This window comes from Megalopta genalis, chromosome 7 (assembly GCF_051020955.1).
Source record: "Megalopta genalis isolate 19385.01 chromosome 7, iyMegGena1_principal, whole genome shotgun sequence".
In the NCBI taxonomy this organism is placed as follows: Eukaryota; Metazoa; Arthropoda; class Insecta; order Hymenoptera; family Halictidae; genus Megalopta; species Megalopta genalis.
In genome coordinates this window covers 16,639,829-16,655,313 of record NC_135019.1, presented here as the reverse complement: position 1 = coordinate 16,655,313, position 15,485 = coordinate 16,639,829, and the positions used below count along the sequence as shown (strand labels likewise).

At 45.8% G+C, this 15,485-nt stretch overlaps 2 protein-coding genes across 14 annotated transcripts in view; one reads left to right on the top strand and one right to left on the bottom strand.

The window, feature by feature from the left end:
* The window catches only part of LOC117221831 (cytosolic carboxypeptidase 1), a 50,104-nt gene extending 41,809 nt beyond the window's left edge, over window positions 1-8,295 (bottom strand). The window contains exons 1-5 of one of the 12 annotated variants that reach the window (XM_076523403.1): window positions 6,346-6,619; window positions 5,600-5,678; window positions 4,711-5,471; window positions 2,462-2,511; window positions 1,565-1,708 (exon numbers count right to left, since the gene is read on the bottom strand). In XM_076523403.1, the coding sequence (XP_076379518.1) occupies window positions 1,565-1,708; window positions 2,462-2,511; window positions 4,711-4,814 (298 nt within the window). In that variant the 5' untranslated portion in view covers window positions 4,815-5,471; window positions 5,600-5,678; window positions 6,346-6,619. Of the gene's footprint in view, window positions 1-1,564; window positions 1,709-2,461; window positions 2,512-3,641; window positions 3,661-4,640; window positions 6,273-6,345; window positions 6,620-8,226 lie in introns of those variants that run through there. The other 11 variants (XM_076523401.1, XM_076523402.1, XM_076523405.1 and 8 more) reach the window with 11 other exon arrangements.
* A 2,291-nt stretch (window positions 8,296-10,586) lies between these two features.
* LOC117221713 (uncharacterized) lies at window positions 10,587-15,194 on the top strand. Of its 2 annotated transcripts, XM_076523778.1 has the most exons (5): window positions 10,696-10,719; window positions 12,119-12,187; window positions 13,950-14,114; window positions 14,638-14,760; window positions 14,832-15,194. In XM_076523778.1, exons 1-5 carry the CDS (start codon window positions 10,711-10,713, stop codon window positions 15,048-15,050), a joined length of 585 nt encoding a protein of 194 aa, XP_076379893.1. In that variant the 5' UTR covers window positions 10,696-10,710; the 3' UTR covers window positions 15,051-15,194. The 2 variants fall into 2 exon arrangements, with proteins under 2 accessions (XP_033328774.2, XP_076379893.1); XM_033472883.2 differs by lacking the exon at window positions 12,119-12,187 and having other exon boundaries at window positions 10,587-10,719.
* The last annotated feature ends 291 nt before the right edge of the window (window positions 15,195-15,485 follow it).

The following is a 15,485-nucleotide window of genomic DNA, read 5'->3' as shown; positions in this document are numbered from 1 at the left end:
AGCACTCTTTTTCTCGCGCTTCTGCCTCGTTGTTTATCACCTTGTATACAGGGTGTCCGTGAAATCGAATTTCATTCTCATCTCGAGACAACGAACTCGCGGCCGCGGGAACGCATTTCAAGGACAACGAAGGTCCGCCGTACGATCGCTCGGCGCTTTCCTTCCGACGGCTGCGAGAAATCGAAAGCGCGAGATCGAGGATCGTGTCTCGCGTCTTCTCGGACCGTTGTCTACGTCTTCTGCATCGTCGCGCTTCAATAAGGACACCGCGCGCGGACCAAGATAGCTGCACCGCGGGCGAACCAGGAAGCTCGGTGAAACTCGGCGGAACGGGTCCTGTTCGAAAGCGACCCGAATGCGAATTTCGCCATTTTCTGGGCGAACCGGCGACGAAAGTTCTTACGTGACACGCCGGGAGAGTTCGACGGTAGCGGTTCCGTCGAGGTTCGTGCGGCTGCGAATTAGTCCGGTTCCTATTGCGACACGGCGAGCGAATTGGAAAACGGGGCCGGAAGCGTGTCGAGGCGGTCTCGGCATCGCCGGCTCGCGATACCTCGCGAACAGCAGCGAATATTGTGCAAGTTTTCTGGTGATTAGTCCGGCGAAATGGAAGCCAGCATTCGCGGTAAAAATAGCGATTTAACAGCACGAGCCCGGGACTTAAAGTGTCCAATCTGTTTCGACTCGTTTAGAAACTTTTGCCGCTGCTTCGCTGCCGCATTCGAGCATCGCGCGACCATGCGAGCCCGTTCGTTTTCTTCCAGCGAAACTATGGACAACGAGGAGAGGCACTCTAATCGCTGCAGCTGCGAAAGAAATAGCGAAACGATCGACTCGATTCGCTGTAGATGTACAGTAATGTCTCCCTTACTGACGCTCAAATTGTCCGCTAAAATGTACAATCTTGGAAGAGGAGATACGATTATTCGAGCCATGCGGCTCGTTTTTATAGTTATTGACAATCGGTAATTATAAAAAAGGAACCGCAAGGCTCGAATAATCGCGTCTCCTCTTCCCAAATTGTCTATTATAGTGCACAATTTGGGCGACAATTAGGGAGACATTACTGTATATCGTCGTGCAAGATATTCTGCATTGATCTTGAAACGAAATAAACTCATTTACATCGTTAGGTGTACAAGGTTAATATTCTTGGATTGAAACTTCGGATTGATGTTTCATCGAGAAAAGTTCGAAACTGTCTGGCAGTTGTTTTTATCGCTAAAGAAAAGAAAAGGAGCAGTTACAGTGATGTCTCCCTAATTGTCGCCCATATTGTGCACAAAAATGGACAATTTTGGAAGATATGATATGATTATTCGAGCCTTGCAGCTCGTTTTTATAGTTGTTGACAATCGGTAATTACAAAAAACTAACTGCAAGGCTCGAATAATCGTATCTCCTCTTCCTAAATTATCCATTTTTGTGGTCAATCTGGGCGTCAATTAGAGAGACATTACTGTACCGTCAATGATTTCGCCGCTGGGCCGACGGAAGGACGCGATCGAGAATCGTCGATTATCTCTGTATCGAGAATGATCAATAAGGCATCAAAGAGATGTACCTGTGCATATGACGCGCGCGTGGATCTTGGCGGCAACGTTTCTGAACGCCTCGCTGTGCGGCTTCGACGCGTAGGTCACGAGCTTCTCCAGCAACACGTCCCCAACAGCCTCGTCCGTGCCTTTGTTGCTCGGTGACATCACACTAAACCGCAAAACCAAACAATGAAAGCTCAATTATAAGAGGGCGAGGGGTTGCAGATGTCAAGCAGGCGTTCACGTGGAATGTACAGTAACGTCTCCCTAATCGACGCTCGGATTGTCCACAAAGATGGACAATTTGAGAAAAGGAGATACGATTATTCGGCTCGTTTTTATACTTATTGACAATCGGTAATTATAAGAAACGAGTCACAAAGCTCGAATAATCGGGTCTCCTCTTCCCAAATTGTCTACATTAGTGCACAATTTGGGCGACAATCAGGGAGACATTACTTGTAGATCATGCAAGCAGGCTGTGGGAAGCAAGCGAAAGATGTTCCTGCTGAAGAAACAAAGGGTCTGTTCGGGTCTGTCGCGTCGGATTCTGTGTACACCGCGGGAAAGACGGACAATCTCGTGGACCTAAGCTGTCGGTAGCCTCTGCTTGGTCGTCGACCAGCCCCCTCAACCTCGGCTCTACCCTCGTCTCATTCCGCCGAAGACAGAAAGAACAAACACCGTCGAGTGCTTGCGAAACAATGAACGTTTACCGTCCAAGCTTTTGGCATGCTCGGCTTAAACGTCCACTTTTCCAAGCGTTAATCTTCGCGTCGCGAGAGCGGCTTCTTCGCCGCTGCTAATTTTCAGAACAAAGACCGCCGTGAATTGAAACGTGGAATCGTTCGAATCGAGCGATGAGGGGGCCTGATACGGACAGGGGGCACAAATCAAAGACCATTGTCATCATTGTACTTAACCAAAGGATCGGGCCGCTCGTCCTATTCGTCTCCTACGAGACCTTTCGTATCTGCGATACAGAATAGAGCAATCACGAATCGGTTTTTTTTTTGAGATCGAGGAAAAAAACGGGATAGGCGAGGACCACGGCGCGGCGCGGCGCGGCGTCTCATCGCGTAGCGTCGTTCGAGAGACGCGAATCGACAGTCGATTGGCACCCGGCCAGCTCTGGCATAATGCTAGTCAATCTCCTTTCGCGATCGGCTTGGTCACCGACTCGGCCAATGTCGCTCGAACGAGAATCGAACACGTTGGAAAGCGAGCCGTGTCGCGGCGCGTCACCGTCACCAGTCAAGGTTAATTAACGCGGCCGAATAACAAGCGGCGCTCGAAAATGAAGGGCGCCGACAGTGTCCGACGCGACGCGGCGATTGATAATTAGCGTCGCCGGCCGACCGCCGTTCTCCCTCGCCTTATCTGCCGAAGAGTCACCGGTCGCTTTTTGTTGCCGTTTTAATTGGAAGACCGTCGCCGGGGCGGTCCCTCGCGTAATCTGTTCGCCCGAGAACCACCGATAAATCAGAATTAATTAATAACGAGTCTTTCTTTTTCGCGACGACAGACTTCGGATCGTGGAATTAATTAAGGATGCCGGCGAAGGTTGAAACGATTATTTTAAATCGCCGTTCACGCGCGAGCCGTATCGGTCCGGTCGAGACATGCGAAATCGACGTTCAACCATCGAAAAAAGAACAAACAGAATTTGTCGACTATAAATATTGCTTGCCCGCGCGCGCGCGCGTTGTTTGTAATTCGCGTTTCCAACAATGCGACACACCGTGTGCGTTTTGGCCGGAACCGCGTCGCGACTGTGCCAATGCGGATTTTGCAACTTGCTCCGACCGGCCGGCCAACTGTCTAACAAATACATTACTGGAACGTCTCCGCGCATTGTTCCTCGAAGCTGTAACTTCGCGGAATCCGTCCAAACGTGCTGAGAAAGCTGCGTCGCTAGGAAAGTTGGCGTAAACTTGTGAACACTTTGCATCTACCAAGAGAGATAATTCGATACCAGAGTGCACGGGGTGATCCTCGATTACGTGATACAGCGGCACATTCGAAACCGCGTGAGCTACACGTTACAGGCGACCGGTGCAAAATGCAATAGCGACAGGAATTACATAGAATTTGTTACCGTACCATCGTTTCGATCTCTGCGCACAGGGCGCGAGTATCGCGCAAATCTCGTAATCCGCGTACCAATTTCTCTCGTATCCTCGCTGTTGCACAGGTATTCGCAACGATGCAGCTCCGTCGCTTCGCACTGATACGCGCGAGCGACACGGTGCGATGCGAAAAAAATTCAGTAAATACTTTCCTTCAGCTTGTAAACGGAAATGGACAATTTGGGGAGAGGAGATACGATTATTCGAGCATCGCGGCTCATTTTTACAATCGTCGATCGTCAAGAATTACAGCAAACGAGACGCGAGGCTCGAATACAGTAATGTCTCCCTTACTGGCGCTCGGATTGTCCACTAAAATGGATAATTTGGGAAGAAAAGATACGATTATAAAAAAACGAGCAACAAGGCTCGAATAATTGTATCTCCTCTTCCCACATTATCCATTTTAATGGACAATCTGAGCGTCAATAAAGGAAATATTACTATTCAGTAATGTCTCTCTAATTGACGCTCCGATTGTCCACGAAAATGGGCAATTTGTTTTTATGGTCATTGATTCTCAACAATTATAAAAACGGGCTACAAGACTCGAATAATCGTATCTCCTCTTCCCAAATTATCCATTTTCGTGGACAATCTGAGCATCAGTAATTATTATATTATATATATATATATAATAATAATAATAATAATAATAATATAATATATATATATTATATTATATATATAATATATATATATATTATATTATATATATTATATAATTAGTTTAGTTTGCTTACTATTAGTTTTTGCTTACAAGCTGAAGGAATATTAGAAAGATTCGCAGCCGTAGACTCGCGGCGAGAAATGAGATGGATCACGCATCGATAGCACGTATCGTAGGATCGAATTGGCCGACGTTACCGCGAATTGGCATGATCCCCCCGTGAACAAAGGGGTGTAAGCGTGCGGAAGTCGAGAAACGGCTTTTAGATATGTGCGTTCGGAACGGGAACCGGAAACCGGAAACCTGACGCAGAGCTGCGAGCACACGCACGGGACGCGGGCGCGAGCGTTTTTGTTAGTGGCAGGATTTTTACTCTTCGTCCTCCTGGTCATCCTGCTCGTTCTCGTCGTCCGCCAGCTGATCCGCCTCCATCGGCGGCTGGTTAACCTTGTCGCACTCCTCCGACGCACTTTTCATACTTCTTCTGTGCGGCTTCTCTTCCGGCCGGTCGCGGCTTCGGAGCGTGTCTCCGCTCCGTTTTCGATCGTCACTCTCGAAAGGTTTCTTCGACTCGACGGCCTCCGCGGTTTCAACCCGTCATTCTCCCTTCGTCTCGTATTCGGAACGAGCCGATCCGCGCCGAACAAACGAACTTGTCGCGCGTCCCACCGGCCGAGGGACAACGATCCAGCGATCGTAGGAACGCGAGAGAGACCCGGCACGAGAGGTTTTCCGTGAAATTCGCGGCACGATCCACGCGCTTTGCCACTCCGAGGCGGTTTGACGTTTCGCGCTGCCAAAACTATGTTTAAAAGCATAGCACGCACGCACGAGGCGCCTCTATTTATAGTGACGGCCGCTTTCCGAAAACCGCGCCCCTTTATCTCATATTTTCGATCCCACCCCCGCCGCGTGGTCTCGCCCCCCTAACAATCGGACCCCGCATCTCGCGGCACCACGGGTCGCGCACGGTCAAGAGGTGACCCAACACGTCGGCGTGTCCTTCGGCCGCATCGTCGCCCGATCGCTAATCGTCACCGTTGATTTCGCTCCGCGTATACGACTTCTTTGTCCGTTCGCTCGACCTTTGATTCTCGTCCCGAGGAGGAGGCGTCGACTAGGATCGCCAAGGATCTGCAAAGGGAAACCGGTGCTCGAGGTGCCCCGACCTTCACGGTCGCTCGCGGACACGTTAGCTCGGTCCGCGAATAAATCTCCGCGTTTCGTCGCAATATCTTGTCGCGCGAGGAATGATTGTTTACCGTACGGGTGGCGGGATGACGGAAACCGGACCCGGCTTGCCAAGAGACGGTGAGAGAACGCTCGTTAATCCCGAACAAGCTAAACGTATGAAAAACAGGTGAGATCGTGAGATATTAAGCCGACAGGAACGTGCGCGGCGAACCGTCCCGCGAACCACCCGGGAAAAGTTGCCGACGCTTTAAGGAGACCTTGGCCACCGATCCAGTCGATATCTTTAGATACGTACGCTGACAGGCCGAAAGTGACAGCTCGCTCGGATTCGAAACGGGTTCGAACGGGCCCGCCGCGGTTCGAGACGCGCGAATCAACGGAGGACACGGTGGCCAGCCTCGCGTCGGTCACCCACGCATCCGCGAACTCGTCGCGGTCGCGACACTTTGTCGCTGAATCCGACAAAGTCAGTGCACTCGCGGGCGGCTCGCTTAGGAGGGGGGGACTAGGACCCGGAGTCCTCGAGCACGACGAGATCCTAGGGGAGGAGTGCGCCGGCGAGAACGGAGCAACGACACCGACCCCGTTATTAATAGAGTCGGTTCCGATAAACGTTCGCACGCGAAGAAAGTCGGGGATACGCGGGACGGAATGGAAGAGAGAGAGAGAGAGAGAGAGAGAGAGAGAGAGAGAGAGAGGGAGGGAGAGAGAGAGAGAGAGAGAGAGAGAGAGAGGGAGGGAGAGAGAGAGAGAGAGAGAGACAGAGAGAGGAGATAACAAGGTGTCCGCGCGATGAAACAGCCTTCGTACGCACTGGTAGCACACACGGAGAGGCGTTTTCCTCTATCGCGAGCCGTCGAAGGACACACCAGAGGGTCGAGTCGACTCGTCCTTCGAGCCAGGACGCCGTCGTAACACCGTCGGAACACCCTCGGCGACTCCGTCGAGACCCCGTCGAGACACGCACCAACACACCGTCGTCGCGGATCGCGACGAAACGCGAGAAAACGCGACTCGTCACGGAAGGGTGTCGCGCGAATCAGGTGTATGCGGCACTTGTTGATAAACACGGAGCCTCCCGTGGATTGATTAGTGGCCGCTCGAGCAGCCACGAGCGTAGTCGACGCCTCACGAGCCTCTCCGCCTATCGATTCCTGAAACGGCGGTCCGGTTCAAACTGGTCCACCGACTCCTCCGCCATTTTCGACACGGTTTCTCGCAGCGTTCAGCAGTCTTTCTCCCTCGCAGAAATCCCTCGAACCTCGTTCCACGCAAAAAATATGACCAGCCCGCGACAGTCGCTGGCTCGCGTAACGCAAGAATGTTGCTCGATAACCGTTTCATTAATTTAATCGCGTTCAAATGAAATACCTGTTTCTTTACTCGTCGTTGAATATAAAAGATGCTACGTTTTTTATACTTTTTCTTAAGTAGCAACGGGTAATTTTTCGAGCAGATGCTCGAATTTCAGGGATCGCTTATGAGTTTATCCTGATTTCTTGTGGTTATTGTCTGTCTGTTTCGAGTCTAGCTGTCTCAGACTGCTATTTATGTGCTTAGAATAGCTCCAGAAAGTGTTAAGGCTATATTGTCGAATAAGTTCTACCATAGTTTCGCAAGAATTATCTTTGTTCAATTTAATTTGTACCTTTGTTAAGGCTAGTGGGTTTTATTACACGTATATGATAGATAATAATAATAATAATAATAATTTCCAATTATCATTTTCAAGCAAGCATTTCAGTTTTCTGTCTGCAACGTGATACGTAGAAGCATGTTAAGTTTGAACGAATGACGGTAGAGGCATTGAGCTTTAAATTGAGATCAGGTTTATTGTGTACGACTCGTTTTATGATATTAATAATAATTATTATACGTTTTATAATATATAATAATATTATATAATTATTAAATATGATTATATAATATAATTATAATAATAATTATTATTATTATTATAAAACGAGTCGTAATAATAATAATAATTAATTAATAATATATAATATAATAATATATATAATAATAATAATTATACGTTTTATAATATATAATAATATTATATAATTATTAAATATAATTATAATAATAATTATTATTATTATAAAACGAGTCGTACACAATAAACCCGATCTCAATTTAAAGCCCGATGCCTCTACTGTCATTCATTCAAACCTAACATGCTTCTACGTGTTACGTTGCAGACACAAAATTAAAATGCTCGCTTGAAAATGTTTGAATTAAAACGACTGCGGAAGCGTTGGAAAATTTTGCTCGCGAATGAGTATACCATAGATTTGATAAATATTGCGCCTCAAAACATGGTGCACGATTTCTTTTGTAACACGAACGGAGACCATCCACGGTCACTGTATTTACCTTTTATTTTTTATTTTGAACACGAGCAGGACTTAAAAGCCGACGGAATAATAATTTCTGTAATTAAGACGGATTTGTATCGGGTTTTACGTCGCTCTGTCGCTCGAGGATCAGCTCGCCGGACGGTTGTGTATATTACGAAAGACAAATAAAAGTTTACGGCAGCTTTTTATGGGTTCTTACAACTTAACCTTGAGAAGCATGTACCGCGAAGACACGTGGTAGAGTTACGTAGGAAACGGGTGGGAAAAGAAGTGTCTCGCAAGATGGAGGCACCGGGATAATTCGAGAAGTAAATAATTCGAGAATCGGTACCTACCCGGAAGGGTCCTCGCGACATCTTTCCCAATCGTTCATCCTCCACCGACTGTGAGCCTCGGTCCTGTCCGATCATCAAGTCTCACCGTCGGAAGTTGCCTTTCGCATTTTCGGCCGGCCAACTTCGCTGATCATGCTGATAAAGAGCTTTTAGACCCGTCGGGCGACCGACGCGCGGTCCAAATTAGGCAAATCGATTCTTACCAACGGTACGATTCCTCCCGGACCAGAAAAACGAAGGTTATCCGCAAAACGTAGCCTGAAACGCGTCGGCGGCCGCTTGAAGTGAACTTCGAGACCGATTGATCCTCGACGAACAGCAAATCGATGTTAACCCATTGACTGCCAACTACGAGATATCTCGTAGTAAGCGTCTGTACCAAAATTTACAGCTACGAGATATCTCGTAATGGGTGCTGCAAGTTTAGATTGGCTACAAGTGGCTATTCGAGTTAGGAACTATTAGAAAGGATGACTGAAAAATGTATACAGGGTGTCCCAAAAATGTCTCGCAATCTGGAAATGGCGGGTTCCTCGGATCATTTGAAGCAACTTCTTGCTTTACAAAAATGTTCTCCGAGGCACCGTTAACGAGTTATCAACGAAAAACGGTGACCAATAAGAATCGGGTACGGCTGACGCGAGACGGCCCAGCCAACCAGCGCACGAAGCCCAGTTCCGCTCATTGACTCGGACTCCTCGCGCCAGCTGAGTTGGGATTCGACCGCCTCGACCGCTGGCGCCGTTGGCTCGACCGCCTAGCGCCAGCTGAACTGGGATTCGACCGCTCGACCGTTGGCACCGTTGACTCGGCCGCCTCGCGACAGCTGATCTCGCCTCACATTGGTCACTGTTTTTCGTTAATAACTCGTTAACGGTGCCTCGGAGAAAATTTTTGTAAAGGAAGAAGTTGCTTCAAATGACCCGAGGAATCCGCCACTTTCGGATTGCGAGACATTTTTGGGACACCCTGTATAGTGTAGAGAACATATTGATTATCACAAACAAAAAATACTGTAAATGCCATTGCAATATTATAGCAATAACTTAATATTATTATATTTTGTAAAACTTCATGTTTTCTTTCAAATAAAACCGTGGCATCCAGGACAAGACGCGCTAAATTTGCGTGGCAGTCAATGGGTTAATCCTCGAACAGAGGACTTTTGGACCGTTCAAGCTCTTTTTTGCAAAGCCTTTCGACGCTGCAAATAGAACTGACGAGATTCCGTTGCTCTGACTCGAATCGATCAACGGAAATCGAGCGTTTCCGTGGCCCTGGTCGAACACAGATCCGGACACCGCAAACAGATCATCTCGGATGAACAGCGAAAACGATCCTCGCCGAGTACAATATAGACGGTAACGAGAGTGGTTCGACGACGCGTTCCGATTCTCGCCGATCATCGATCGGTATCGAAATGGGACGGCAACGGGCACCTCCTTCGGACATTAGAAATGTAGATTCGGGTGTCAAAGATGCCAGGCCACTCCCTTCATTCATATTCCGAGCGACAAATTTGCGTCACGTCAACCGGTTCGCGTACCTACATACCTACTCTCTCTTCGGATTATTCATCGTTCGCTGGAAACAATGAAAAAACGGTCCAAGTCCAAATGTTACAATCGTCGTTCCTGGAACACGCCGATCCGGTCAACCGGTCGTCGCTGTAAAACCCGTCGCATCCCCGTAAAACCGCCTTAGGAAAATCCTGATCGAGGCGATCGAGAAAAAAAACCAGACCGTTTACGACTCGCAATTACCGAGTGCACGGTGCAAGAAAAAAATGGTCCTGTTCGGAGCTTCGCTCGAGCTCGAGCTCGTGTTCGAAAAATTACAAAAGCAAGCGATAATCTGCGCGGGACGAGATCATCCAAGATTGCAAATCACGCGAACGGTTCTTCTTCCTCCGTTAACGTCGTTTAGCGCGATTAATTGTCGCTGATCTGGCCGGCGTCGAATCGATCGGTTCGCACGACGGTAATTTAACGCTTCGGAGGCGAACGGACGACGTCTTCGCCTTAATGAAAACGGAAATCTCGAAGCGTTTAATCTGTTAATAATAGAGCCGTCGATTTTCCTTCTTTCCTTTTCGCGATTCATGGCATGCGAAGTTCGTATTTTATTGGTAGGGCTGGAGGCGACGAGTTTTCGCGGAGCGAGTCGAAACGTCTAATTACTATGCTCGCGTCGCAGAAGAAGAAGGAAAAGGATCGACGGAGAAGGAGAGAAAAAAGAATCACGAGCAGGTATCCCGTTGATCGAGGCGGACCGTCGGGAGGAAACGACGCGGAGGAGCTAAGCGTAGGAGCGAAGGAAATAAAAAAACAATCACGGATGATATCCAGCGGGGTGGTGGGGAGGGTTTGCTCTCCAGGAAGAATATATAAATCGCCTGGTAGGGCTGAAATTCAGGTTAGTGCAGACGGTTTCCGAGCCCACCGCGAAGCTGCGAACGCAGGCACACGCGCGCACGAGCACACCATGATGCAGGTAAGTCGCGTCTATTCGTCGAAACTAGTTTACAAGGAGGAGAGCGCGACACGAAGTTTTCTTTCTTTTCGCGGAGGCCTCCGGTTTCTTCTTCGAGTCGCGGCTGCCAACGACGACGAAGACAAAAGAAACTCCGTGTTTTTATAAATAATTCCCGGGTGGAACCGTTACCTCGACGAAATCTATTTCCGCGTTGCTTGCCATTCAAGACCGTGTTCGTATGCGGGCCACGATCCTCGAGCATCGACGTTCCACCCGGCAGCGTATTATCAAAAGCGTCCGCGTCACTTGTCGCCGATTCCTTGTTCGATGCTGGCCGCGATCAATCTGCATCGAACTACCGCATTGTTTTACCATCGTCGTCTTCGACCTCCTGCGCCTCGAGGAGACGCCCAACATTCTTCTCCTTCCCGATCCTTTGTTTCTCTGATCGATGCTCTTATTAACACTAGATTGCCCGAGGAAGTCATTTTGACCGCTTTTTAATTCCAATTAGAAAAAAAATTGTGTACATAATGATACAATTTCTTAGAATTTTGTGACTTTTTGTACAACATATAAATGCGTTTATTAATAATTGTAGTTACCTTCCCTCCTCCTTCATTTATATATATATTATAATATATATACAATAAGTATATATTAGTATAGTATAGTATATATTATAATATTTATGCAATTATTATTATATATATATATATATATATATATATATATATATATATGTGTGTGTGTGTGTGTTATACCTATATTTCCCAAAAGCAGTCGTTTTGACTGCTTGGGAAATTTTAAATAATCAAATGACTCTTATTATTGAATCGAGTAAATTTCTTATATGACCAGTTCAGCACTGTATTGAAATAACATTTTTCATTTTTTTCGATTACCGTTACATGATAACATACAAGTACATGATAAATTGTCGATTTCGGCATATACTAGATAAGTTGCAGTTGCTCAATAAGCTAAAGTAGTACTTGTTATTCGTATCTTTATGTTATTCGTATCTAATATTTTTGTATTGTTAATATTTACTAATAACCTGTTATATAACTGTAAATAATATAAAAAAATATTAAAAATTAATTTTAAACAAATTTCTTTACACATTAGTTGTTCTTCCACAATGCAGTCATTTTGACTGCTTTTGGGCAATATAGGTATATACTAAGTTTCAGTTTTTCTAGTGTTAATCCTTTTCACTCGGAGCCGTTCTAACTGTAAATCTAAAATAATTTTTCTCGCTTGCAGTATTATTTCCATTTTATGCGACAAAGTGCGTTTTACGAATATGAAATTGCGTCTTGCGATTCGTACGATAGTTACGTTTTCTCCAATTTTTTAAATCGGAACTTTGACGATATCAAAATTATCTTGAAACGTGGTATAATCATTTCAGCGGTGTCTCAGAGTCACCACTCGAGTGCAAAGGGTTAACCTGGCGCTGCGATTAGTCGAGGGTTGTGCGGTATGTAAAACTTCGGTCTTTGTGCTGTAACTCGGGCGAATCCGTTGTGCAAGCAATTCTAAAGAATAGTAGATTCTATTCTAAATTATTTTCTTAATTTTAAATTCTTCAGATTTTTTTTATTATAATTAGATTAAATTCGAAAGATTAATACCCTGCGCTGCAACAACGAGTCGGACTCGCGATCAAGATTTTATACACGACGTGCCAAATACGAAGGTTATTCGGTGCTTCTGAGTCAAAACATGATTCGATTCCTCTGTTATCAGAATCTAGGAACGAAAGTAGCTGAAGACAAAGAAGAAACAAAAATTGTCCCGTTCTGTTGGGAGAATGAACAAGGACGAATACGTGACAATCAACGTGACCGTGGAAAAAATCAGTAACTAAAATTACAAGCCTTCAAATTAATCGACTCAGTTGTGAAAGAAATCCTGGTGCAGACGGATGAGAAACAACTTGAAGATTCACTTCTTCCACCTTTTTGTTTAAGAAACAACTCGAAGATGTTCGCGCTGTTTCGTTCACAAATAATATTACTTCGGGTAATCGAGTCACATTTCGTTGTTTCAATGTCGTCAATCTTGTGTAATGTTTAAGAAAAATTCTAGGTTGTATTAATTTGTCGACCGAATACCGGAAATATTGTGCTATTTTGAAACTGACGTATAACACGCAAAATATTAATAAAATAATTCAATATTCAACTTTTTTTAAATAAGACAGTATACTGCGCTGTTAACGTTCAAATATTAATATCAAGAGTTTTTAATAACCTACACAAAACACTCGAACGATGCGATAAATTCTTTTACACGACAAAAAAGTTCCGAAATTTATAGGAAAATTTGTATCGGTCCATCGGGCAAATTATTAAGCACGAAAAAGTTGAGCAACCGAATCGAAAATTTTCATACCGATTTTCTTAGCTTTGAAACGCGGATGGCGCTCCGATAAGCTACGATCGAACAGTGACAATCTTCTCGGCGAGAACAATAGACGATAACTCGCAGCGATGCGTCTTCCCCGACAATCGCTTTTGCAACGAACCAGCGGACCAACGAAACTTTCTCGATCCGGATCACATGATTCGGGAGATCTTCCGAGCAGATACGAGATCCCACGCGTCATCGTTTTCTGTGTCTCTCGTTCCTTATTGTGGCTGCGACTCATTTATTTCGAACCGTATCCTGATACTTACGGATCTAGATTGTAGAACTGTTAAACCTAGATCGTGGAACGTTCCACCGAATATGTGTGTACAGGTTTTATGCAACACCGCTTACATTGTCAGAGTTGCTGTATAACAAGGATGGCCAAAGGTCGACTGGTCGACCGCGTGACTACGTATGTATTCCTAGTCGTCCGTCTGTCTGATATTATCTATGTTTATTTGAAATTTAAACTTATTCTTGGGCTTCAAATTACTACTTTTCGATACGATGTTGATAGACCGCCGTCTATAATTAAAAAAAAAAGAAAGAAACAGATCAACCATAGTGATCGAAAGTTTGTCCACCCCTGCTGTATAATGGCTAGGCTGCGGATTTTATGCAATTTATGAGGAAAGTGAGTGGATGCAATTCAAAATGGTGATTTGAAGAATTTAATGAACATTTCAAGAATTTAATGATACTATTCTATTATGTTTTATCTATTTATGTTTCTTAAGTTCCTGTATCTCGCAATCAAGACGGACAACTTTTATTTTGCACGAATTATCCGCAGTCTAATGATGACCGACGTTTTTCTATTTTCGAAGATCCACGTCCCGTTGCTCGTCATTGCTGCGATCCTGGTCGCGTCGATAGAGTCGAAACCGATCTGGCCGGAGATCTACTTGGGCAACTACCCCTCCGAGGCCATAGGCGTTCAGCAGTCGCAGCTCCTTCACTACCAAGAGCACAGCCCCTATTACGTTTACAATGTAATAAAACCCGAATCCGATCCGACCAAGATTAACCAAGTACAGTAATGTCTCTCTAATTGACACCCAGATTGCGCACAAAAATGGACAATTTGGGAAGAGGAGATACAATTATTCGAGCCTCGCGGTTTATTTTTATAGTTATAAATTGTCCACAATTATAAAAACGAGCCGCAAGGCTCGAATAATCGTGTCTCCTCTTCCCAAATTGTCCATTTCTGTGGACAATCTGAGCGTCAATTTGAGAGACATTACTGTAATACTCGATCACGAATACAGTAATGTCTCTCTAATTGACGCTCGAATTGTCCAGAAAAAATGGACAAATTGGGTAGAGGAGATACGATTATTCGAGCCTTGCAATTAGTTTTTATAGTTGTCAAGAATTATAAAAGGCTCGAATTACAAGGCTCGAACAATCGTATCTCCTCTTCGCAAATTATCCAATTTAGTGGACAATCTGAGCGTCAGTAAGGGAGACATTACTGTATCTTCGTTACATCGTCGTCTCTTTGAAATCTAGGTGCGCCCAGACACCGTCCCCGCTGCTGTAATCGCTAACGGGAAGCCAACGATCTCTCAAATCCCAGCCTATGGTTTATACTATCAGTATCCGTTCTTCGATTTCCGGTACCCAGTGGTTCCGGTAAGTGTGTTCGCTGTGATCAATTCTTGTCGAATATTAACCGTGAAAATGAACGATCGACTCGGTTGCAGCTGGACCCGACAGCGAAGCCGGTTCAACCGGCAGAGCCGCCGAAACCGGCGGAGGAATCGAGGCCGACGGTTCCGACGACCACCCCCGCCGAACCGACCGAAGGAAAAGATGACGGGATCGAGAAGCTGGACAACAAAGTCGAGCCGGAAAGGGATGGAAAGAAATCGAGCGAAACGAGCAACAACGACGACGACACCGTCGTGATCGAGTCGCTGTAAAATCGGTCGCTTCTACGCGAAGCAGGTCTAATGTGAAACGAAACGCTTGTACCGTGCGGCTGTCGTTCGACAGATTTTCTCATGATCCCCCATGGAGCCACTTCGATCATTAACGAACAATAAACTCGACCTTCATTTCTCTAACCATCGATATTCTCGAGCGTCGAACATTCGTTATTCCAATGCCCAAGCGCGTTCCCCTACACAGATATATCCCATTGAGCCAATGTTTGGCGTCGATTTAGCTGCCCGGATAGATTAGTGTTGAAAAAGGAACTTTAGCCTCTGACAAAAATTAATCTATAGTTTACTTAGGACTGAGATTCGAAAATATCAGTTTACATTTCCGCCGGTTCCGTCACCGCGCACCGATGGTGATATAAACTGTATATCATACAGGGTGTCCCGAAAATATCTCGCAATCCGAAAGTGGCG